General features: G+C 45.0%; 1 protein-coding gene across 4 annotated transcripts; it reads right to left on the bottom strand.

Moving 5' to 3' along the window:
• Positions 1–353: 353 nt before the first annotated feature.
• KCNK6 (potassium two pore domain channel subfamily K member 6) lies at positions 354–23,641 on the bottom strand. 4 transcript variants are annotated; one of them, XM_077285529.1, is made up of 4 exons: positions 23,575–23,641; positions 15,136–15,452; positions 2,725–3,120; positions 354–663 (listed from the first exon to the last, which is right to left on the bottom strand). In XM_077285529.1, exons 2-4 carry the CDS (start codon positions 15,440–15,442, stop codon positions 440–442), a joined length of 927 nt encoding a protein of 308 aa, XP_077141644.1. In that variant the 5' UTR covers positions 15,443–15,452; positions 23,575–23,641; the 3' UTR covers positions 354–439. The 4 variants fall into 4 exon arrangements, with proteins under 4 accessions (XP_077141644.1, XP_077141645.1, XP_077141642.1 ...); XM_077285530.1 differs by having other exon boundaries at positions 23,598–23,619; XM_077285527.1 differs by lacking the exon at positions 23,575–23,641 and adding an exon at positions 18,737–19,067.
• Positions 23,642–27,367: the final 3,726 nt, after the last annotated feature.

Here is a 27,367-nt window from a genome sequence, read left to right as displayed (position 1 = left end):
ATTTTATAACTATGCCCCATGTCAGGCAATGTGAGGATGTAAGAAAATAACCCTAATTCCTGCTTCGAATTTGGCGCCACTCTGGTGGTCACCTCCAGTGCATCATTCACGTGACCGCTGCAGGCAATCAATGGTCTCAGCAGAAATGCTACCAAGAAACCAACCAGTGATTAGCTGCAGTTGTCAAGAGAATGATGTAAAGCATCTGAGGGCCGGCAAGGATCACCAGAGAGGAGGCGAATGAAAGATTTTCATAAAATCCTAGAAGTCTCCTTCTAAAGTAAACCTAATATAACATAATGACTTGTGGTCTCACTATCTCCTTGAAAGGAAAAGTTCAGGAGAACGTTACGTGGGATATGAGACATGTTTACTGAGATTACCAGGGTGATGTCCCTTTCATTCGCACCCTCGGTGCTGGGTACAACACGACTCTGGGTTATCGGTTGATGGAAGAATAGCTTGGTTGGTTCCCGGTAGTCAGTGGTCTTTTAGGCTCTTTGTTACTCAGAGTGGGGTTTGAGGTCTCCAGAATGGGCTCTTGGTCTTCTTGGTCAGGGAGATGGGGGAGGTAGAAGAGATCAGTGAGTCCATGGAGGTCCGCGGCCTTGTGGAAAGTCTGGAGGAGGAGCAGCATGGCCATAAGTCCGAGTAAGAGGTAGACTGTGGAGGAAAACACAATGTAAGACAAGATCTAATGGACAAACAGGGACAGTGGTTAAAGACTTGAGCAGATGATCACATCCTCTGAATAATAAATGACTGGAGGTGAATAACCCAAATAAGATTTGTATCAGAGACCATGTTTATTTCAACAGAGATTGGAATAATCTGGGGCAAAATTAACATGGTTGCAGGGGGTGTAATCATGACAAGGCCCCAGAGGGGTCCTAGCTGCCACATGTCGCCAGAGGGGTCCTTGCTGCCGCATGTCCCCAGAGGGGTCCTTGCTGCCGCATGTCCCCGGTGGGATTCTTGCTGCCACACGTTGCCAGAGGAGTCCTTTCTGCCACACAGCCATCCGAAACCAGTAGCACTCCCCAGTTTACTCCTCTTCACATGCGCAGTAAGGAGCAGCAAATAAGTGAAGCGGCCTTCACAGGGTCCATACAACCGTCTCATGAGAAGCAGTGCAGCCTGTGCCAATAACACTTTCCACCCTTACATTGCTCCTTGCACGGCCCTGTGCCTGTGTAAATGGAGTAAGGCAAGGTCTCAGCAGCATCTCCAGCAGGGGCCGGGAGTAATTACTCTGGGTAGGCCATCTGTATAAGTAAGTTGTCTATTGCTGGCTGATATGAAAACCTTGTTCAAAGTTTGCATGTGGGCTCATAGTAATCAACGTATGTCACTGGGAGTAATCCACTACCAGACACTTCTAACAGAAGCGGATATTCCATGGGAACAAAGGATCGGACATGTTGAAAAGGAAACCTAGCTTCTCCCTCCCATACAGGAACACTGAAATACTCAGATGCTGTCCATGCACACAGCCATGCTGTAATAATCAGTGGTGCTCCGTCGTTATACAAAAGCCACTGAAAGTTCCAAATAGTAGAAGGGAATTTGTCGGCACTCACCACACCACATCGTGGAAACAAATCTTCTTTATTATCTCATAGCAAGCAATAAAATCAGGTGGGATAGTACAGACACACACTGGCAGGCTACGGCAGTTTCATGTCTACTGACACCTCTACAAGCCGGCACTCTACGCCTGATTTTTATTGCATGCTATGAGATAATAAAGAAGATTTTTTTCACCGCCTACTATTTGGGACTTCTACTATTCTACTATTTGGGACTTGAAAAGCAATATCCACCATCCTTTCTTTCTCCAACACCTGCTGTTGATAGAAATTCGGGACACCTCCATATGCATAAAATTAAAGTTGTTGGGTGTAGCAAAGTTGGATTATGTTGGACAATTGGCTGGAGCTACCAAATTGCAGTTCCCCACCCTTACCACCACACATGACGTTCCTGTCCCATTTGCTTATACAGTGGGCCATACACGAGGTAGCTGCCGGCCAAATGTTCATTCAGCAGACAGTTGTCTCTCCCGACTCCCCCATACATATGGCCGAGCAGAGGGTTCCTGTGTATGGGGGACGTAGGAGAGACCGTGGTCAGGACTTAGCTCTCTTGATACCTCCATATCATGTTTCTCCTTCCGTCCCGCAATATTATCTGTCGGGGGAGAGTCGGCTGGGTTAGGCCTAGTTTTCTCCAATGTGTTTGGGGCTTTGAGGGTAAAGTGCCCGCAGGGTATTCCATACATATGGCCATACAGACTTTCGGTTAGTCCAGATGGGCTTGATACACTGTATACTATAACTATTGATAAACAATGGACACCGGGAGTCACAGTTTGCTTTGTCTCCAACATGAATGACCCAAGTAAATCAGATCAGGTCAGGAAAAACTGTAGGAACAAAGGAAAAGACGAATAAGAGGGGCCGTAAACTATAGATAGCTGTTGGCTGAACCATTGTTTGCCATCTCTCCACACAGAGGAGAACTCGCTCCACCACTCGCTATCGGGCTCTGAAATAGGGCGCGCCGGATCGTTCTCTTTTAGACTAACACCAGTTTTGCATAGGAGCTGTGGACACAAAATGGTACAAGCTTTTTAATGAACGCCATTAGTAAAGTTGCTCCATGCCAATTTGGGGCAGCACTTTTCTGTTGCCTAAAGGGAAACCTTTAACTACCAATACTTACAAGCTACAGACACTTTGTACAGCTGCCGAAGCCCTTGGTCCTCCTGCTCCCCGGGGACGTAGTCTCCAAGCCCAATAGTGCAAAGCGAGATGAAACAAAAGTAAAAGGCGTCCAGGAAACTCCAGCTACTTTCTATGGAGCTAAATATGGCGGATGGCACCACCAGGAAGAAAACCAGCACTGCCAAAGCCAAGATGACAAAGTGAACCCTTGTGACCTTCTTACGGTCGAAGCCTCCGTGAAGCTGGAAGTAGAGGATGGGCTGGTAGGTAAATGTGGACATGAGGCGCTGGACGGCCGCACTGAGCACCAGCATCGTGAATGGGACGCCAATCAGAGCATAGAAGATGCAGAACGCCTTCCCGGAGTCTGTGAGTGGAGTGGTGTACCCATAACCTGGAAATAAAGAGCAAGAAATGGATCAGTCATTAGTATGTACGCAGCCTACACCAGCATTGCCGGCAGAGGCGGCCATGTACACCACCCCCTGTAATATACAGCCTGGGAAAGCATCCATTACATCAAGCTGGAAAATGTGGACAACTTCTGGTCTGCAGATGTCTAATATGTGAGGGAAAATTAAAGCCCAAGGTTGCTGAGGGCGAACACTAAAATTATAGAGACTGGTCACAGTGACTGACTTTGCACATAGTTTTTTCGTCCTGTCAGCAGGTACTTGGCTCATCATATGATCTATTTCCTCATGGAAACTTTCAGCATTAAGCACTCTAATTGAGTTTCTGTTTGAGTGGTTTTGCAGCTTGCTATATGTAGAAGTGACAAGTTACACAGATTGCTAATGTGGCACCGGGCTCTGGGTGTGACAGTGGCACTGGGGGCGTCTGAGCTAAGGTGGCACAGGGGCGTCTGAGCTAAGGTTGCACCGGAGGCGTCTGAGCTAGGGTGGCACCGGAGGTGCCTGAGCTAGGGTAGAACGGGGGGCGTCTGAGCTACGGTAGAACCAGGGGGGCATCTGAGCTAGGGTAGAACCAGGGGGGCATCTGAGCTAGGGTAGAACCAGGGGGGCGTCTGAGCTAAAGTGGCACCGGAGGCGTCTGAGCTGGGGTGGCACCGGAGGCGCCTGAGCTAGGGTAGAACGGGGGGCGTCTGAGCTAAGGTAGAACCGGGGGGGGGGGGCATCTGAGCTAGGGTAGAACCAGGGGGGGCGTCTGAGCTAAAGTGGCACCGGGGGCGTCTGAGCTAGGGTGGCACTGGGGGGGTCTGGCGTCTGAGCTAGCGTGGCACCGGGGGCGTCTGAGCTAGCGTGGCACCGGGGGAGTCTGAGCTAGCGTGGCACCGGGGGCGTATGAGCTAGCATGGCACCGGGGGCGTATGAGCTAGCATGGCACCGGGGGCGTCTGAGCTAAGGTAGAACTGGGGACGTCTGAGCTAGGGTAGAACGGGGGGGGGTGGGGCATCTGAGCTAGGGTGGCACCAGGGGGGCATCTGAGCTAGGGTGGCACCGGGGGGCAACTGGGCTAAGGTGGCACCGGAGTCTGGAGGCGACTAAATGAAGATAACTGGCATGGAGGGGCATTTTTAAACATCCGGATAATCACGGACCACAGTTGATAATCCTTCCTCATGCACAGGGCTGATCTTGGTAGATGGATCATGGATAGATCTTTGAGTCTATGGTCACCTTTACCACCTTTAACATAGACACCGTGAGGACAGGCAGACTGCGGCGTTGTACGCAGTCTAAATTTCCAATGAAGGGTCCATAGACGGCAGTAGCCCCTACGTTTGTATGTATTGCTCTAAGTTTTAGAGGTTTTCTTTGCACTTGTTATACAAGTCATAAGAATACATTGTTCCACCGTATGTCGTATTGTGGAGGCTACGCCAATGGGTCTTCATGGTCATTGTACATGGTAAATGAATGAAGCTTTGTCATGTACATGCACCCTTAGACCAGTTTTACATGAATGTATTGCATCCGTACGTCACCTGGACCCCTGTGCTTCTACATAGGATTATAAGGTGACATAAGTTTGGATTGGTAGGTCCGTGGGACATCTTGGTGTTAAGTCCGTATGCGATACAGCTAGACTTTACATATCCCGTACATAAAGAGGTTGTAGCTTTGTGCAGACCTCCCCCATATCCTAGTGCCCATAAAACACCTTTGTGACCAGTGTCCTAATCTCACAGCTCAGCACAAAACGCCAAATATCCAGTCCCTAAGAACGAATAGAAATGGGATTTACTCTGTACACAGAGCGAGGCTTGTTCTACCAGATCCCCGGTCCTCCGGACCAGTCACACATGAAAGACCAAACCCGTCACTGTATTGTATCATACGTTAATTCGATTATATCATTGGGTTTAATGAGCGTCTCGCCGCTGTGCATTTATGTAATGGCGGAGATTAGTACTGAGGGAATAGTCACGTATATACAGACCTGGCAGCAAAAGCAAGAACTGGGAAATATATGACTCTATTTGTGTAGGTAATTACCCTAACATTTAGCATTATGAGCTCATATGGACGGCCATTGGCAGAGCGACCTGGTGCCCATACACATTAGACAATTTTGGCCTCCAATCTAAAATGATCCCAATTCTCTAGGAAACAGATGTTGGAAAAAAAATGGAACACCACATGTTAGATACTCCTAATCCTTCACCCTCATGGTATATAAGGAGCAGCCAAAACCTGACAGCAGAGGTGTCTGGCAGTAGGGTCTTACATTGTCCCCTTGAAAAACATGCACGCTCAGCCAATCCGGGCATGCATGAGCATGGTTGAGTGGACTCTACAGGAATGCCTTACTATGAGCAGAAAAGCAATGGAAAGAACAGTTAACAAATTCAAAAAATTGTTGGGTATTTTAGGGCTGCGGATTTCCAGTCTTGAGTTTGCTGGTGGGAATTTCTCGATGTAACAGTACTGGTAAAGTGATATTACCAATTCTCATTCACACAGCTTAAAAAAGCATTAATATGACCTGAAAATGTGCCATGGACTATTGCTGCTGAAGTTTACGCAGTCACGGTGCTGTATTATAGTGCACGCAGCTATAATGGCCCCGAGGGGAATTTTTTTTTATTCTTCTAAAGTGCAGTAGTTGGAATAAGGTTGAACTTGTAGGACCTGTGTATTATGTAAACAGTGATGAACCTGAGCGACAAGGAATGAGGACTAACCGCAAGGGGTGATGTGATAGACAAAGATCAGCATGTCTGCAATCTACCCACTAGATTGTGCAGGAAAATCCACAACAGGTGGATGAAAAAGCTGCAGGACGTCCTGTTATATCCCTATTATTATGTCCCCAGAGCAGGACAAGTCGGCATCGCAAACATTAGTCCAGGGTGTGATCAAATAGTGGAGTCACAACTAGATAGATTACTCACACAAGGGAGGCTTAAAAGGTGCGTTCACACTGGATGACCTGTGGCCATTAAACGACAGGTGATCTGGTACATTCACATTTGTTTAATATACTGCTTATACAGGCCGGCCGCACTTCCATATGCACAAAATTAGTATTAATACTAATAGTATATACAGTACTCAGTAAAAATTTGTACATTCCAACAGATTTGGCAGAAAACGTTTTTTTTCTTTTTCAGAATCAACAAATGAGGGTCGCTGATTGCAAATAAGATTTCTTATTTTGCACATAAAAAAAAAGAAGTAATTTTCCTAACACATTCATTAAAAAATGAATACATCCCAAAGAAAAGTCTAAAGCTTAGGCTACAAAATTCTAATTAACAAGAATTCAACAGGTAAGTCTAATTCTTAATTATATAGTGGTCCAGATGTTGACTATAAAAGGGCTTTACTGAAGAAAACTCCTTCCCATTTCATGCGGTCAGTAGTGAAGAGCGAACATGCTCACATAAGGTGTTATCTAAGCATGCTCGTGTGCTAAACGAGGGTCTTCGGAATGCTCAAAAAATCTGTTGGATTCCCCTCGGCTGCATGTCTCGCAACTGTTCGACAGTCGCAACTCATGCAGAGATTGCCTGTTTGTTAGCTCCATATAACACCGCCACCACCACTCATTGGCAGATTTCTGTGTACACTGTGCATAGGCAGAAAGCTGCCAATTAATGGTGTGGGTGGGGTTATGCAAAGCTCAGCAATCAGAGAACTGCTAGATCTGCAGCAGATAGAACTGATATTTTATCAAAACTGCAGCAAGCAGCCCAGTAAGTGGCACATCACTGGAATCAGGATCTCTGCCTCTACATCATGCTTCTCTCAGTTAGGGGAGCGAAAACCTGGTGGAAAATTCCCTTTAAAATACTAGTGTCTTCTGTAAAGAGTCCTTTGCAGCAGCGTCCACGTGCTATCTTTACCCCTGCACCCACCCAGACACTTTATGAGCAAGAGTAATACAATGAGCCCTTGGGGTGATAAGAAGTAAATGAGCTATTGTCCATCCAACCGATTTCAAAACTGTAAACAGACTAAAGGCGATCAAAGACGCCGATATTGGTAAGATTGGACGACGGTCTAATACTTATAGGGGCCTCCAATGGCCGATCCTTGTGTGCAGCAGGGGGGAATAAGTTGCTCCCAGAGGGGTCTGGCAGCGGCTCTATAATAGAGAACTCAGGAGCGATTGGCAGAGCCAACCATACCTGTGTATGGCGGAGTCCACAGAGATTGCTGTTGGCCAAATGATTGTTCAGCTGACAGCTCTGCGCAGGTCTTAGGGCACTTTGGACACCAAGACCTACTATCTGCTGAGTAGATTTGAAACACCCAATATTAGGTTGGGGTCTCATGCTGCAGCTGCTGCTTTTGGCCGAATCTTTGCCCCTAGGGGGTGGCCAACAGCCCTACGATTTATCTGCAGAATCACGTTGCCATAGAACATGGATTTGGGCAGTATAATGTGAGAACCCAGCCTTAGGCTACGTGAGACGCTACTGGGTCTGTTTACAGCACAGATGGATGCAGATGCTATCGGACAAAAAAGAGCAGTGTCCTGGTAGCAAAACGGATGAGAATAGCGCACTGCAATTTTTTTTATCGTCCATATGGAAAATATGGTGCAGTAAATTGACTTTCATTTGTCCATGTGCAGAAAGCACACTGACCAGGAATAGCAGATAGCTCTGATACCAGTTCGGATGAGCGCACAAAGCAGCGTACGTCCCAGTCACCTCCACAATATACAGATGTGTCCGGCCAGTGACAACACATGATCATCTGAACACAGCCTTAGAGAGAACTGCTTTCAGTCATCACATGCAGCTGTGTGTATTTTCACACTCGTGCCTGTCGGGTGGGTGCACTTTCCACTCACATGTAGCATATGCTTTGCAGAGTTCATCGTTTCCACATTCCGTCTACATTGTTAAATGGTTTACAGTGGAAACCAGTAAATGGCACCACCAGCTGGGACAAATAGTAAATAGTTGCTGTGCGGTGGAAGAGCTCGGAGAAATTGATGAACCACCTAGTACAGAGTTACTGAATGTGAGGGAGGCGGCACATGTACTGGGGGAACTACCATAGATCAGACAGTGGGGCAATCTCCAGCTTCCTCATTGTAGCCTGGTTCCTAATATCACAACTTCAACTGTTGTCTTTCCATTGTTAGTTGTTAGTTGTGTTTCCATTGTTTCCAGAAGTTACCTGAAACCCAAGCCCAGCCCCATGTACACATAGACGTGGGCAGAGGCTGACATGACCGTGCAGTGATGGTAAACACAGCAGGCTTACAGCTGTTTAACAATTAACTTGTTGAACGTCAGCATAATGTAAAGCTGCATTTACACTGTGAAACAAGTGTTCCTAAACTTTATAATAATCCGGCTGTGTAAAACAGGCTAGCGATCACTCTATGAGTGATCAAACCACACGTTCGTCGGGTGAAATGATTTTTAAGCATGCTTAAAAATTCTATTTGTTGGCAGTGCATCGTCCTGTGTAAACAAGACTCGTGCTGCCGAGAACAATGGCAGCTTGTGTGCACTAAACGATGTATTACAGATCGTTCCGTCCACATTGTTTTGCCTGTGTAAACAGGCTTTTAAAGTTGAACGACCTTTCAGACTGAATTAGAATAGAACTTTTTATACAATACATACACTCACTCTCACTTTATTAGGTACACCATGCTAGTAACGGGTTGGACCCCCTTTTGCCTTCAGAACTGCCTCAATTCTTCGTGGCATAGATTCAACAAGGTGCTGGAAGCATTCCTCAGAGATTTTGGTCCATATTGACATGATGGCATCACACAGTTGCCGCAGATTTGTCGGCTGCACATCCCAAAGATGCTCCATACAAGGCAGGATGGATCCATGCTTTCATGTTGTTTAAGCCAAATTCTGACCCTACCATCCGAATGTCGCAGCAGAAATCGAGACTCATCAGACCAAGCAACGTTTTTCCAATCTTCTACTGTCCAATTTCGATGAGCTTGTACAAATTGTAGCCTCAGTTTCCTGTTCTTAGCTGAAAGGAGTGGTACCCGGTGTGGTCTTCTGCTGCTGTAGCCCATCTGCCTCAAAGTTCGACGCACTGTGCGTTCAGAGATGCTCTTAGGCCTACCTTGGTTGTAACGGGTGGCGATTTGAGTCACTGTTGCCTTTCTATCAGCTCGAACCAGTCTGCCCATTCTCCTCTGACCTCTGGCATCAACAAGGCATTTCCGCCCACAGAACTGCCGCTCACTGGATTTTTTTTCTTTTTCGGACCATTCTCTGTAAACCCTAGAGATGGTTGTGCGTGAAAATCCCAGTAGATCAGCAGTTTCTGAAATACTCAGACCAGCCCTTCTGGCACCAACAACCATGCCACGTTCAAAGGCACTCAAATCACCTTTCTTCCCCATACTGATGCTCGGTTTGAACTGCAGGAGATTGTCTTGACCATGTCTACATGCCTAAATGCACTGAGTTGCCGCCATGTGATTGGCTGATTAGAAATTAAGTGTTAACAAGAAGTTGGACAGGTGTACCTAATAAAGTGGCCGGTGAGTGTACGTTCCACAATCTTTCCTTGGAAGAAGATTCCTAAGATCACTGCCTGGTGTAATTGAACATACATGGTCAGGGTGATTGACTGTAATGGCCAATATGGACTATGGCTGCATCGGCAATATGATCACAGTCACACAATCATTCACTCAACCATAAACCTACTTCTATCTAATACGGTCACCACTAAATTCTATGGAGTTTGATCCACATCTTCATGTATACTTGCATCCATTCTGGCTGGAATCAGCATCTGACCCTCAGATCCGCAATCAATTAAACGCTCAAGCACAAACAATAGTAAGCGAAGAATAAAAGCTCTAATCAGGCAAGAACTGGCCACGTGTAGAGAGTCAAAAGTGGCCATGTACCTTAAGGCCCACATACACCTTAGACCAAAGTTGGACCAAATTTAAGAGTTCATCCAAATCAATCATTCATCGTTTTGGTCCTTCAGACGTCAAGCCAACGACTAATGTTCTTAGTTGTCCAAAGGATGGATTGGGCTGGTGTGATATTTTCATACAACTATCATCTATGACAATGTGCATGTGTTAGTTGTTCGGAAAGCTAAAGATCTGTTATTTCACTTAATCCATTCCACCGATAAACAAACATTTTTGTTTGCTATACATCTAAAATAGATGGCTTCATCTGAAAGATATTTGTACAATGTGCGTGGTACAGTCATGTAAACCAAGATGACGAATGTCATCTAATGTGTATGGGGGCCCTAGATAGCTATACGCTAAATGCTCCTTCAGTCGACATCTATTCCTCCTCACCCCAGTCACATATACACTTGGCCGAGCATGCATGTGTTCACAATGTGAAAAGGAGAATAAGTCACTGCCAGGCTCCATTGGCAGATACTTATCTTCCATGAGAACAAACATTTGATAAAGTTGAAATTTAAGGATTGGTGAAGAGCTGGGACATCTCCATTCATGTAGTCCTGACAAAATATGCATGTTTGGCAATGTTTAGGTGTAAACCTAACTTTTTCATCTAAAATCCATCCAGTCATCAGTTAAACTTATGTACTAATTTGGATACGGGTGTGGGTAATTGTTGGACCTATATCTTTGCCAAATCCTCAATAAGGAACTTTCGATAAGCCCACAGATATAGAAGGCACAGCTCAAATTCCTACGCTAATGGTTTTGACACTTCATATTAAAGTCAGCAAAAAGTAATGGGGAAATTATGGGGTTACACCTTATTTAAGGATGGAATGGAGATTACTTGGGAGCAAATTCCATTTTTTTCCTGTTCTTACATTATATTGGTCTCATGGAGATAGCCAGGTGAGGGGCATTTTTTATTATTATGGGTCTTCTTTGCAGTATGTAGATGTGGAGACTGCAGATTATACCATTGTATATGTAAACAGCTTGTACATCACATGGATTTATAGTGAACTGCACTGACCCTTCTGTTCTCACCACTATGTAATATGTTTACAAGCTGAGTGAGTTGCTGACCCATGATCGGGCCCGGAGCCAAGACATACAGATGCACTTTGTCAATGTGGGGGCCCAGCAATAGTAGGTGCACAGCCAAGGCTTTCAGTACTCCCAGTGATGTGGAAATCGGAGAAAGCCAAGCTGATGGACATACTGTACACAAACTATTAGTGTCATTGGCTAGTAAAAGGAGTCTACTAAATACCAGCTCTCGAACACAAAAATATGATGCATTCCCTAGAAATCAAAGGTTGTTTTCAGGCTCGAACTCGGTACAAAGCCTGTAACCAGGTTCCTCAACCATTCGGAGCCACGTATACAACTCATACATGGTATAAGAACTATTAGCATCCTCGGTTCAGGTCTGAATGTATCCAGTATAATTACATATGGGCACAAAACCAATGCAATATAAGATACAGACAATGGTGTGGTGTAGAGTGACTGTCTAATGTAAAGGCCACCATTACACCAACGTCAGCCGAACCGCCTGATATAGACAGATATGATCAATAACAGTCTAATGTGTATGTGGGACCCCAACAGATGTTGCTGGGATAGATAAGGATCTGTCATGTCCGATTTCAGACTGCCAATATTTTTGCTATTGGGAAGATAAGACGCCACCAGAGATATCTAGCAGCAACTATCTCACAGAGAGCTCAGGAGCAATCAGCAGAGCGTCCCTGTATATGGGAGAGCTGAAGGTCAACACCTATCCAAAATGTTTGGGGGGCTTTAGGCTGGCTGTACACAATCGAGAGCAGTCAGGTATTCAATGTCTCTAGTGATCTAATATGGAGTACTGAAATGAATAAAGTGTCTTACATTATATAGTGCCTGTAATTGGTATCACATGCTGTCCCTCAATCACATGTATGGGAAAAGGCTTGTAGTACTGTTCGTGGCCGCTGCAAACTTTAATTAATTGTGCCAGTTTTGCTGCACCAAAAGCTGATTAGTACGAGTGACAGGTAGAGATGAATGGATCAAAGTGCAGGACCCGGTCCACTGGGCAGGTCGATATTCAGCAGTCCACCAGCCAGGGCAGTATTCAGCGGTCCATCGGGCAGGTCAGTATTCAGCGGTCCACCGTCCAGGTCAGTATTCAGCTGTCCACCGGCCAGGTCAGTATTCAGCGGTCCACCGGCCAGGTCAGTATTCAGCGGTCCACCGGCCAGGTCAGTATTCAGCGGTCCACCGGCCAGGTTGATATTCAGTGGTTCACTGGCCAGGTAAATATTCAGTGACTGCTTGATGGGAGCCCAGCAAATCGCCTCCTAACTGCAGGCATATTTGGCTCCATTTTTGATTAGCCAGCCTGCTGTGACGGACATAGCAGGTGGGAGGTTCACAGGGATCCAGTCTAATTTGGAGTCCTAACACTTTTCCCATTAACAAGGGTTAAAACTGCACATACAACTTATCTGTGACGTCTTGTAACCTCAAGAGAGATCTCGATTCCTCATTCCTTCCCAGTCATTAGATTCATGTTGCCCAACCCATGGACAGGATGCATCAGAATCTAGTGGCTTATTTTTGACATATACGAGTTACACGGAAACACTGAAGCATTTGAAAAAGACGCCTGGGACAATGCGTCTTGGATGACTAGTCCAAGAACGGCCCCTGGCGGATTCTCGCCACCCTGCTCTCCTGGTCTTTCCTGTACACATAGAGAGACCTGGGATGGGGAGAAGCCAACAGGGGCCAACCTTGGACCAGTAATCGAAGACGCATGGTCCCGGGGCCGGCTTTTCAAAGTACGGTAATATTAACTCTGAAATACCACAGCGTTTCAGAGAAAATAGAAGGTTGCAATTACAAATCCGTGTCCAGCTCATTCTGCCCATGATTCCAGCTGCATGAATCCTATGGCAAGTTCCTTTTACAGGCATCATTCACACTTAATTTTTTTCTCCAAAACATCCTTTACATATAATAAACCACTCTACGGTTGCGCTCATGGGTGGCCGACCACTTTTTCCTATTGTGTCGTCACAGTCTTATTTGTGTTTCTGTTATTATTTTGTTTTAATCCCATTGTTTGCATGCAAATGCACAAATGGATCATCCATTAGAAATGCGACCTGCCCAATCCTTATCTTCCCCAATGTCATATGTTCCGGAAGGAAGTGAGGAGACCCCCATACACATTAGGCTGTTGCCCGATCCCAGTGATAGCGGCAGGTTCAGCTGCCGTCGGTCCATGGTATATGCATGTGGAAAAGCCGCGGAGACACCATCATGTGTTTCTCAACGCAAGCAATGAATAGCCAGGTCTTTCACCGGGAAGGAACAACCACGGGAAGGGCAGCATCCAATAAAGGAAAACCACCTATGCCAAAACATGGTATCCATCCACAGACAGCTGTTTCGGGGTATTTGCCCCTCATCAGTGTGGAGTAGAAAACTGGCTATTAGGAGCAGTGCCTAGTAAAATGACTATAATATTACATATTTCCCTTAAGGGATGGGGGCAGTGTTCTGGATCACTGCGTTGAGAAACACGTGATGGTGTCTCCGCGGTGTTGGATGTTTTGATCTCCCCGAGGTCATTCACCCTTAGGTCCATGGTATATGGCATTCTCCTCGTAAAATTAGCTTGTTACCTGTTGCTGATATTACAAGATTATCTACAGGAGGTGAGTATTTCTGTGTAAACAAAGCCTTTTTCTAATACCCCGGAGGGAAGTGCATGGGATTATGGAGTTTAATAGTTATATTGTTTGCTTTTCTTCACCAAGTGAAACCGGAGAGCTGGAGTTACTGCACGTCACTGGCAATGATCTGCTCAGTGTCAGAAGAAAAAAACAGAAATATTATCTACTTGCTACGGACTTTCCAACATTATCTCTTGTACTCCGATAATGAAGGGAGAACCTCCAGGATATTTGCATATGCAAGTTAACTCCCACAAATTCCTACAGTATCAGCAAAGCAAATAGACAATGTTCTTTTTTATTTGGTAAGTCACAACCAAAAAAGAAGCCAACAATAATGAGTTCTAATCTGCAGACAAGGACGTCAAAATCAATATATAATGTATGGATTCTGCCTTCCAGAAAAAAATATTATTTACAGCTGCTTTCCACTTTAGCTACTTGATGGCGGGTATGAACGAGGGAGCTAACCTTAAATGCTCCAATAATAACGTTGAGTAAAAAGATTTGCAGAACCAGACCCCAGTGGACCTCATTCTACCTGCCGGCATCTCGGCCGCCTCTTCTAACTACCGTAGTAGACCTGGTGCCACATCATACTTGAGAAGAGGTTGGTAGTAGGAGGTTCTCAGGGCTCTGGTCCGGCGCCCATGGACTACCGACGCGGTCGCTGGAGAAGGGTTCTGCAAATCTTTCTATATATATTTGTAATCCAGATAAACCTTTTATAAATGTTAATAAATGATAAGTTCTCCATTATATTAAGAGGTGCTTATTCACACTAGATGGCGGTGCTCATACAGCTGACCGCTATTTTTGCCATATACATGCACACTCGATTTGGCAGAGAGCACAAGTGGTTTCAAAAGAGAAAGTCATATTTGATCAACTCCCAGGAAAACAAAAGTATGGCACATTGTAATTTTACATGCTTGGTCCTACTCTCTTTCATCATCAGGCCCCCTACGCATTACATGCTTGTCCGGTCCTGCCAACCTTGCCATACACTTTAAATTACTTTTCGCCAACAGCTATTCCTCCTCCCCATACATGTTTCATTAATTAGAAGAAGTGAATCAAGTGCTAATAGAAGAAAAGAAAAAAAAAAGAAGTTCCCTAACATCTTTGTTGGGAAAAAGTCGGGACACCTCCATACACATTAATATGGTTGGCCAGTCCCACTGAAATTAAATGAATAAGCTGATCCTAATTCAAGATGTTCCACCATTCAACTCTGGGTTTGTTGTCCACCTCCTTTCGGATCATGACCATTCCTCTGTCAAACTGCATTTCGTGTTAAAAAATAAAACTTTGGAAATTCTTGTACTCACCAACAGTGGTCACCAAAGTGCTGGAGAAGAAGAGGGACGACGCCAAGTCCCAATTGCTTTCATTAGATGCATTATTTAACACTGAGACCCCAAATTTATTGGCGCTGACCACTTTCTCCAGGAAGGCCTCCAAGCTACTCTCGTTCACACACGGACTGCTATTAAGAAACGCCTGCTTTAGCTCTTTCAGCTCCTTGCGCAAATGTGCCTCATATGGAGATTCTATGGTGGAGACCACCCATGATCCTAGGAAGAGATAGGCTAGGTAGCCAATTAATAGCAGTGTAAGCACCAGCCAGGACCTCATGTCAGAAGAGCTGGAAAAAAAAAAAGACAAAACAGTTTTACGGTGGTTATTGCTTTTGGAAATGATGCCTAGTTTGTTAATTAGTAAAATGCAATGGTATATAGAATACGTTTTATGCTACCCTACACAAGTAGGACAAATCCGACCTCAAACAATGAATGTGTGGTATCGTAAGGGTGATCTAATAAATCTGTAAGATGTGGCTGGGTTGAGTCATCGTCTTGGGTGATGGTTATGTTTTTACTCCTGAGGAAGCTGGTCAATACCAGAGATACGTGTGGGGACCTCTGTTTTCTGTCTTTTATATGATATTTACCTGTACTCTACACAATGTATAGTTATATCTTTCACTTGTGGTCGGTCCTGAGGAAAAAGTTGGATAATTTGGAAACGCGTTACCAATAAATCACATAGGAATCTCCTTGGTCTCCTGATTTCATCCATTGGCAGCGCAGTGAACCCCACTGCTCTAAGGTTTTACCAATAACATTTCTTTTTAACATTGGAAGTAGGACATGGTGTGCTGGGGGTATGTCTAGTGAAAACAAGTTTGTTGGGTGTTAACTTATTAAGTGACAGGTCCAGCCGCTGGCACCCGCACTGATGGGCAGAATGTGGAACTTATATCCCCATTACAAAATGTAGGTGCAGATTGGATGATACCTGACCACTGCTCCATTCATTACCTATGAAATCAAAAACAGTGAAGCGCTCCTAGGCAAACTCTCGTCTTAAGTGATAATTATGTAGCTGCTATTGTGATCTATTTTGTCAATCTATTAGATCTCCCAGGTGACGGGATCTATAGAATGTTGGCATTATGTTCTAACAATAAAAGGCTTCAATTACATCAGAATACCACAGGAGATGGCCATATAATCATTCTGCATCTGGGTGTGGTCCCTGTTCTACCGGTTAGCACTGCCGTGCAGACTTGCTAAATATACAATAACCCATTTACTACACAGCCTCCTATTATATGGAACGCCACAATAAATCATGAATGTTCTACACGAAAAACCTCCCATCCAATGCATTTCAGATAGAAGATCCCACAATGTAAGGGCATCTGGTTCCACAACAGTTGAATGGGCCACGTATTACCTACACCAGACCCGGGCAAGGTGCTGCCCGCAGGCCACATCCGGCCCACTGGCGGTCCTAGTCCGGCCTGCGCACCGAGACTCCCGAAGGGCTGAAAACACTGGCCCACGTGGCCGTCCCATGTGGATACCCTCTCCTGCCCGCATTCCAATTTAGTTGATATCTGCATCCTCATGATGCAGATAGCGGTAAATACAATTGTGGAGGAGGGTCAGCCAGCTTCTGCCTCCACCAATCAGCATGTGCGACTGTTACAGCAGACGCAATGACGTTGTTACATCCCATCTGCTGTGTGGCGCATCAGTGAGCGAGGAGCGAGGTGAGTATGTGAGGGCAGGGGCTACGTCAGGGCTCAGACTGTATATATGGGGCTGTGTGTGGGCTCATATCGTGTATAGGGGGCTGTGTGTGGGCTCATACTGTATATAGGAGCTATGTGTGGGTTCATACTGTATATAGGGGCTATGTCAGGGCTCAGACTGTATACAGGGGCTACGTCAGGGCTCAGACTGTATATAGGGGGCTGTGTGTGGGCTCATACTGTATATGGGGCTGTGTGTGGGCTCATACTGTATATAGGGGCTATGTCAGGGCTCAGACTGTATATAGGGGGCTGTGTGTGGACTCGTACTGTATAAAGGGGCTGTATGGACTCGTACTGTATATAGGGGGCTGTGTGTGGACTCATACTGTATATAGGGGCCGGTGTGTGGGCTCATACTGTATATAGGGGCTACGTCAGGGCTCAGACTGTATGTAGGGGAGCTGTGTGTGGGCTTATACTGTATAAAGGGGGCTGTGTGGACTCGTACTGTATATAGGGGGCTGTATGTGGGTTCATACTGTATATGGGGCTGTGTGTAGGCTCATACCGCAAGGGCAGGGTTCTCGCCCCTCTGTATCAGTCTGTAATTGTTAGTTTGCTAACTGTAAGTAATATCTGTAACTTGTATGTAACCCCTTCTCATGTACAGCACCATGGAATCAATGGTGCTATATAAATAAATAATGACAACAACAACAATAATAATAATGTGTTTAGGGGATGTGTGGGCTCATACCGTGGATAGGGAGATGTGTGGGCTCATACCGTGTATAGGGGGATGTGTGGGCTCATACCGTGTATAGGGGGATGTGTGGGCTCATACCGTGTATAGGGGGATGTGTGGGCTCATACCATGTATAGGGGGATGTGTGGGCTCATACCGTGTATATGGGGCTGTGTGTGGGCTCATACCTGGTATAGGGAGATGTGTGGGCTCATACTTTATGTAGGGGGGCTGTTTGTGGGGTAATACTATATATAGGGGCTGTGTGTGTTCGGGTTAATACTCTATATAGTGGGACCACATACTGACTTGTAAGCACCCGGTCAATATCGGCGGGTGCGTCCGACATTAGTGTAATGTGTATGGGGGCTTTAGTCGTACATTTTTAATGAAATAAAATAACTTTCTGGGAACACTCAAGGAAAGATCGCTTTCAGAAGAGCAATTACCAACACTGGCCTGACGTGTATGGGCAGACCCCCATGCAGATTACAGTCATCTGAACCTGCTGATTTCAGCGTCGCTGGTTGACCATCTGGTCTTGAGGCCAGGCTGATGATGTTGGAGTAGAGAAGAATCAGGGCCTGATCCCTGGAGATTAGCCACCACCATAGCTGGGTGTAAATAACTGTACTACTCTGTGGTAGGACTGATACCGGTAATTATACCAGTCTAACCACCACTTTACTGATCGTTATCTTACAGGAAAACCCTATAATTTGCCTATTATCGGGAACGTAAAATGACTTCTTAACCCTTTGAGGACATATTTATCCCACAGGTTTTAACTGAAACTAATTCGATTGAATAAACTAACGGCCCGTGAAAAGTTAAAGTTGCTCAAAATGTTCTAGTGTTCTGGCCCTGATTCTCTGCTGTAGTCACTTTTCCCATCAGGTGAAACGGAGACATTTGATATGGACAGTGACAGAAGAAAATTTCTCAAGAATGCATCTACTGAGGCGACATCTACTCTGCCGCTTCGGGGCCTCTACTGTCACTATCCATCTCTACAGTAGACATGTAGGACATCCTTTAAAATACGTAAATTCTCCATTTCCTCTTAAAACATATAAAACAGGAACAATATAAGCATAAAGGACACGTAGTACAATAAAGGCCTGGTGACTCTGTCACTTACCTGCTCAGTCTCTGCCGCCTCTTCCAGGTTTCTCAGAGGCTTCTTTCAGTTGGGCAGTCTAAATCCCTATCACTCCTAACCTAGCTGTCTCTTCTCCTGCATTCAGCTATGTATTCATGCTTATGTCTCAGTATTTCCAGTCTCTGCTCTCCTCCACAGCAATCAGCCCCCTATCTGTGTGGCTCAGGCTACTGTGGCCACCACCTCTCTGCCTCCCTTCCCCCTGTCTCTCTCTCAGTCTCTTTATTGCCTTCTCCACCTCTGAGCAACAAAAAAACTTTTACATGAGAGGAAAAGTCAGAACTTCCTGAGAGTGCAGGGAGGGAGGAGAGACAGCCTCCACCAGGGGAGGGTGGAGAGAGAGCTGTGTGTGAGTGTCTAGAGGTGGAGAGACCATGAGGACTGGAGCTAAAGAGAGAGATTCTATAGAGAAGTCATTATAGGAATTTGGCAAGGAGGAGAGAAGCAGAATTAGAAAAGTCACCTGAGTAGGAAGAGTGCATAAAAGTGAGCAACAGTAGATAAAAATATTAAAGCTATAAAAGACAAATTATACATCTATAGATCACAGCAGTCGCACCCCCAGCGATCTGGATCTCTAGAACCACACTCTGCAGAATCACTGTCTTGACTGACGCGCACTCTTGACCTCATATTTGTTCATTGTCTAGGACTGCTGGAAATAGCGGAGCGCTGTACTCAGCTTTCTCCAGAAGTCCCATAGACAATGAATTGTGCGGAGGTCAAGCATGCGCATCGCCCGCTCCATTCAAGAAGGGGCTGCAATTGCGGATTCCCAGGATACAGAGCCTGTTCTCAGGTTAAGTGGAGGTCCCAGCAACTGGACCCCCAGTAGTCAGTGAGTTATCCTCTATTCTAAGGATTGAGCAGAACATAAAGAGGTTGTCCACTACTTTTTGATTGATGAACTATCCTGATGAAATATCATCAATGTCTGATCATCCGGAATCAGACACCTGGCACCCCCGCTTATCAGCTGTTACCGGTGTCGGTGGCCGTCTTCTGATAGGGGCCGAGGCTTGGCCCAGCACATTCATCTATTCGAATCAAAAGGATAGGTCATCAATGAAAAAGTAGTGGACAACTTCTTTAATATCTGCTGCATACAGGGGTGAACCTAGCCACACTGCTGCCTGAAGTGAACTTCAAAACGGCGCCCCCCCAAACACATATACCGTACAGCCCCACTATAGGGCTCCCATCTCATATACAGTCCCCCCATACATTACATGAGTGATAACTATTGTACATTCTACAATAGGTCATAAATCAGACAGCATAGTCCTCCATACAGTATTCTGGGCACCACAGTGCTCCTTACAGAATAATGAGCCCCATATATTGCTCCATACAGTATAATGAGCCCCATATATTGCTCCATACAGTATTGTAGGCACGGCACAGCGCCCCATACAGAATAACATGCCCCATATATTGCTCCATACAGTATAATAAGCCCCATATATTGCTCCATACAGTATAATGAGCCCCACATGATGCTCCATACTGTATAATGGCCACACAGTGCTCCATACTGTATAATGGCCACACATGATGCTCCATACTGTATAATGGTCACACATGATGCTCCATGCTGTATAATGACCACACAGTGCTCCATACTGTATAATGGGCACACATAATGCTCCATGCTGTATAATGGTCACATATGATGCTCCATACTGTATAATGGCCACACATGATGCTTCATCTACTATATAATTGTCTAAGGGTCACTTCCGTCTGTCTGTCTTTCTGGCTGTCTGCCTGTCACAGATATTCATTGGTCGCGGCCTCTGTCTGTCATGGAAATCCAAGTCGCTGATTGGTCGTGGCCGTTTTGCCACGACCAATCAGCGACGGGCACAGTCCGGCGGCAAAATGGCCGCTCCTTACTCCCCGCAGTCAGTGCCTGCTCCATAATCTCCTCCAGTCAGCGCTCACACAGGGTAAATGGCAGCGGTAACGGACCGTGTTATGCCGCGGTGTAATGCACTCCGTTACCGCTGTTATTAACCCTGTGTGACCAACTTTTTACTATTGATGCTGCCTATGCCTAAAAATCATTATATACTCACCGTCCGTCGGCCCCCGGATCAGGAACAGGCCTTCCCCGCTCCTCGCGACGCCCCGGTGACCGCTCCATGCATTGCGGTCTCGCGAGATGACGTAGCGGTCTCGCGAGACCGCAACGTCATCATCTCGCAAGACCGCAATGCACTCTTGGGACCGGAGCGCGCGAGGAGCGTCGGTAACCGCTTCGCCTGGATCCGGGGCCAATGGAAGGTGAGTATATAAATATTTTTTATTTTAGTTTTTTTTTTAACAGGAATATGATGCCCACATTGCTATATACTACGTGGACTGTGCAATATACTACGTGGGCTGTGCTATATACTACGTGGGCTGTGCTATATACTACGTGGGCTGTGCTATATAATACGTGGGCTGTGCAATATAATACGTGGGCTGTGCAATATAATATGTGGCCTGTGCTATACACTACGTGGCCTGAGCTATACACTACGTGGCCTGTGCTATACACTACGTGGCCTGTGCTATACACTACGTGGGCTGTTATACACTACGTGGGCTGTTATACACTACGTGGGCTGTTATACACTACGTGGGCTGTGTTATACACTACGTGGGCTGTGTTATATACTACGTGGGCTGTGTTATACACTACGTGCGTGGGCTGTTATATACTATGTGGGCTATTATAAACAACGTGGCTGTGTTATATGCTATGTGGGCTGTTATACTCTCCGTGGGCTGTGCTATATACTACGTGGGTTGTGCTATATACTACGTGGCTGTGCTATATACTACGTGTGTACGAGGTGTATGGATCTGAGATTACCTTGACGTTTGGTGGATGGGCTCACATTTGTTGGCCAAATCTTGTGCTAAGCATCTCATGTGTTTTTTCATAGATTTCACAAGCCATTATGCTATTCACATTTCATGTATCGCACATTTCCTTGCTTTAGTACAGTTGAGTGCAGCCATTGATCTATTTGCTATGTAAGACTATATACAGTTAGGTCCATATATATTTGGACAGAGACATTTTTCTCATTTTGGTTATAGCTATTACCACAATGAATTTTAAACAAAACAATTCAGATGCAGTTGAAGTTCAGACCTTCAGCTTTCATTTGAGGGTATCCACATTAAAATTGGATGAAGGGTTTAGGAGTTTCAGATCCTTAACATGTACCAACCTGTTTTTAAAGGGACCAAAAGTAATTGGACAGATTCAATAATTTTAAATAAAATGTTAATTTTTAGTACTTGGTTGAAAACCCTTTGTTGCCAATGACTGCCTAAAGTCTTGAACTGATGGACATCACCAGACGCTGAGTTTCCTCCTTTTTGATGCTCTGCCAGGCCTTCACTGCTGTGGTTTTCAGTTGCTGTTTGTTTGTGGGCCTTTCTGTCTGAAGTTTAGTCTTTAACAAGTGAAATGCATGCTCAATTGGGTTGAGATCAGGTGACTGACTTGGCCATTCAAGAATATTCCACTTCTTTGCTTTAATAAACTCCTGAGTTGCTTTGGCTTTATGTTTTGGGTCATTGTCCATCTGTAGTATGAAACGACAACCAATCAGTTTTGCTGCATTTTGCTGGATCTGAGCACACAGTATGGCTCTGAATACCTCAGAATTCATTCGGCTGCTTCTGTCCTGTGTCACATCATCAATAAACACTAGTGACCCAGTGCCACTGGCAGCCATGCATGCCCAAGCCATCACACTGCCTCCGCCGTGTTTTACAGATGATGTGGTATGCTTTGGATCATGAGCTGTACCACGCCTTCGCCATACTTTTCTCTTTCCATCATTCTGGTAGAGGTTTATCATGGTTTCATCTGTCCAAAGAATGTTCTTCCAGAACTGTGCTGGCTTTTTTAGATGTTTTTTAGCACAGTCCAGTCTAGCCTTTTTATTCTTGATGCTTATGAGTGGCTTGCACCGTGCAGTGAACCCTCTGTATTTACTTTCATGCAGTCTTCTCTTTATGGTAGATTTGGATATTGATACGCCGACCTCCTGGAGAGTGTTGTTCACTTGGTTGGCTGTTGTGTAGGGGTTTCTCTTCACCATGGAGCTTATTCTGCGATCATCCACCACTGTTGTCTTCCGTGGGCGCCCAGATCTTTTTGCATTGATGAGTTCACCAGTGCTTTCTTTCTTTCTCAGGATGTACCAAATTGTAGATTTTGCCACTCCTAATATTGTAGCAATTTATCCGATGGGTTTTTTCTGTTTTCGCAGCTTAAGGATGGCTTGTTTCACCTGCATGGAGAGCTCCTTTGACCGCATGTTTACTTCACAGCAAAACCTTACAAATGCAAGCACCACACCTCAAATCAACTCCAGGCCTTTTATCTGCTTAATTGAGAATGACATAACGAAGGGATTGCCCACACCTGTCCATGAAAGAGCCTTGGAGTCAATTGTCCAATTACTTTTGGTCCCTTTAAAAACAGGGTGGCACATGTTAAGGAGCTGAAACTCCTAAACCCTTCATCCAATTTTATTGTGGATACCCTCAAATGAAAGCTGAAAGTCTGAACTTCAACTTCATTTGAATTGTTTTGTTTAAAATTAATTGTGGTAATGTCTATAAGCAAAATTAGAAAAATGTTGCCTCTGTCCAAATATATATGGACCTAACTGTATGTATCAAGACACAGAAACAGGAAGCCAGAAGAAAACTGTATGTAGCTTTAGATGTGAATAGCAGAAAAAAATTCGCTCAAAATCAGCACACAGTAAAGTTATAATAATAACAATCCATAGCCGGAGTACCTGCGTCATCTATGCCGCCTCACCATCAATGCAGGGTCTTCATTTCCGTTTTCATCCAGATTCTAAACTTAGAAAAAAAAGAACAGAACTGATACTTCGCTGCTCCTGCAATGAGCTCACAATGGGGTGGGGATATTATGATGAAGCACATTAGCACCAGGTGTACGTACTTACTTATGTCTCCACACCAAATTGGTTTTATAGTATAAGGGTATGTGTCCACGTTCAGGATTGCATCAGGATTTGGTCAGGATTTTCCATCAGTATTTGTAAGCCAAAACCAGGAGTGGGTGATAAATGCTTAAGTGGTGCATATGTTTCTATTATACTTTTCCTCTAATTGTTCCACTCCTGGTTTTGGCTTACAAATACTGATGGAAAATCCTGACCAAATCCTGATGCAATCCTGAACGTGGACACATACAGGGTATGTGTCCACGTTCAGGATTGCATCAGGATTTGGTCAGGATTTTCCATCAGTATTTGTAAGCCAAAACCAGGAGTGGGTGATAAATGCTTAAGTGGTGCATATGTTTCTATTATACTTTTCCTCTAATTGTTCCACTCCTGGTTTTGGCTTACAAATACTGATGGAAAATCCTGACCAAATCCTGATGCAATCCTGAACGTGGACACATACCCTAAGGGTATGTGTCCACGTTCAGGATTGCTTCAGGATTTGATCAGGATTTTATGCACGTAAAATCCTGACCAAATCTGCACCTGAGGTCACTGGCAGGTCACCTGCGTTGTCCTTGAGTTTTTTCTGCAATGTAAGGACATGCTGCGTTCTTAAAAGACACGCCGCATGTGTTTTTTCGGGTGTGCCGCATGCGTCTTTTACTGCATAGTGGAGACAGGATTTCATGAAATCCCCTCCACTATGCTGTAACATCTGGACGCTGCATTTTTTATGCATGCTGCTCAACGCTGTGTCAAAAACGCAGTGTTTCCTGAACGTGGACACATACCCTTAGGCCGGCGTCACACTAGGCGTAAGACAATACGGTCCCTTTTTTACAGCCCTAATATGCAGAAAAGTCCCCAAAATAGTGGTCCGTATGTCCTCCGTAGGCAGGGTGTGGCAGCGTATTTTGCGCATGGCATCCTCCGTATGTAATCCGTATGGCATCCGTACTGCGATATTCTCTCGCAGGCTTGCAAAACTGACATCTAATGGATTTATGTGCTCAAATGTTCGTTAAAACATATATACAGTATAAATAAATATATATATATATATGTCATTGAGACACATATATATTTATATTCTGTATTCATATTTAATTCAGCGCGAGATATGTGAAAAGCCAGTAATTCAATTGCCGGCTTTTTCTTTCTCCTTCCCAAACCCGACAGGATGAGACATGGTTTACATACAGTAAACCATCTCATATCCCTTTTTTTTGCATATTCCACACTACTAATGTTAGTAGTGTGTATGTGCAAAATGTGGGCACTCTAGCTTGTAAAATAAAAGGTTAAATGGCGGAAAAAATAGGCGTAGGCTCCTGTGCAATTTTCTCCGCCAGAATGGTAAAGCCAGTGACTGAGGGCAGATATTAATAGCCTAGAGAGGGTCCACGGTTATTGGCCCCCCCTGGCTACAAACATCTGCCCCCAGCCACCCCAGAAGAGGCACATCTGGAATATGCGCCTATTCTGGCACTTGGCCACTCTCTTCCCACTCCCGTGTAGCGGTGGGATATGGGGTAATGAAGGGTTAATGTCACCTTGCTATTGTAAGGTGACATTAAGCCAGATTAATAATGGAGAGGCGTCAATTATGACACCTATCTATTATTAATCCAATAGTACGAAATGGTTAATAAAACACACACATTTTTTAAAAGTATTTTAATGAAATAAAGACACAGGTTGTTGTAATATTTTATTATACTGGTAATCCACCTGAAGACCCTCGTTCTGTAACAAAGGAAAAATAAAAAAACAGTATCTCAAACCTTCCGTCGCTCAGGTCAAGTCCCACGAAGTAAATCCATCTGAAGGGGTTAAATCATTTTAAAAGTATATTCTACATAGCAGTAATGCAGTTTACATTTCATATATTCAATGTTAGCTACATCTTAGCGCCTACGGAGCGCTGCTGTATGCTTTTGTGTGTATAGAAATCTGTTCCTGTAGCTTAGATCCATTGTGGATGTGCACAGGTGTGTCAGCTTTAGTTTTCTAATCCTAGATAACAGTTTTAGGCTATGTGCACACGTAAGAAAAGAGGTGCAGAATTTTCTGCACAAAATCCGCATCTCCTGGCAGAATCCGCAGCCGCGGATTTGCCGCATTTTTTTATGCGGATTTTGTGCGTTTTTTATGCGGAATTGATGCGGATATTTTGCCACTGCGGATTTTTATCATGGAGGGGTGCAGAAACGCTGCCGATCCGCACAAAAGAAGTGACATGCACTTCTTTGAAATCCGCAGCAATTCTGCACTGATTTTTCCACACCATGTGCACAGCTATTTTTTTACCCCATTGATTTAGTTTGTACTGTACATCACAGTGCGGTTCTGCAGTGTTTCTGCACGGAAAAATCCGCTGCGGATACGCAGCAAATCCACATCGTGTGCACATAGCCTTATAGAGAACCTGTCACTTGATTTATGATGCTCAAACTGTGGGCAGCATGAATCAGATCCTAGTTGCAAAATTGCAGCCAGGTATGTTTTGTGTCCAATATGCTGTAGGGTTTCAGAGAAAATAAAGTTAGAAGATCCAGCTGGGAACCATAACCAGAGATGAATCCTGCACCGCCTCCAGCCGGCTCTTCCCAGCGCCTCTCAGTATGGGTAGAGAGAAGATGGATCTTCCAACCAGGGTCAGACTGGCCCACTGGAGGATTGTCCAGTGGGCCCATGCACTGACACCTGCTGGCATACAGGGCTGGCAGCTGTCTAAGGCTCCCGCTGCACCAGGGGCCCCCAGCCAGTGGTGTATCGCTAATAGCAGCACACCACACAGCTGGTATGGGGCCCGTGAGTCAGGGGGGCCTGCCCGCTGTCAGCAGAGCAGCAGCGGGTGACAGTAGGCAGAAGTCGGGGACACTACGCTGACAGACACAGCAAACCTTGCCACAGCTCGCATTGATGTGCCATCCTTGATGAGCTGCACTACCTGAGCCACTGTGGGTTGTAGAGTCCATCTCATGCTACGACGAGTGTGAAAGCACAACCAACATTCAAAAGTGACCAAAACATCAACCAGAAAGCATTGGTACTGAGATGTGGTCTGTGGTCCCCACCTGCAGAACCACTCCTTTATTGAGTGTCTTGATAATTGCCAATAATTTCCATCTGTTGTCTATTTCACTTGCACAACAGCATGTGAAATTGATTGTCAATCAGTGTTGCTTCCTAAGTGGACAGTTTCATTTCACAGAAGTTTGATTAACTTGGAGTTATATTCTGTTGTTTTAGTGTTCCCTTTATTTTTTTGAGCAGTGTGTATGTATATATATATATATATATATATATATATATATATATATATATATATATATATGATTATATGTTTGCCAGTAGCTCTACCGCTTGATACATATATCAGTGAGTGAGTCCTGGTGGCCATAAGACTGTAGGACTGCGGGGCTGGATTATATTCTATGGGGGGACGGCTACATTATATTCCATCTGGGGCTGCATTATGTTCTGTGTGGGCGGAGGCTGCATCATACCCTATGAAGGCGGCTGCATTATACCCTATAAGGGGGCTGCATTATACCATATGAGGGGAGCTGCATTATATCCTATAAGGGGGCCGCATTATACCCTGCGA

The sequence above is a fragment of the Ranitomeya variabilis genome, chromosome 2, assembly GCF_051348905.1.
Source record: "Ranitomeya variabilis isolate aRanVar5 chromosome 2, aRanVar5.hap1, whole genome shotgun sequence".
Taxonomy (NCBI): Eukaryota; Metazoa; Chordata; class Amphibia; order Anura; family Dendrobatidae; genus Ranitomeya; species Ranitomeya variabilis.
This window is presented reverse-complemented; position numbering and strand designations above follow the sequence as displayed.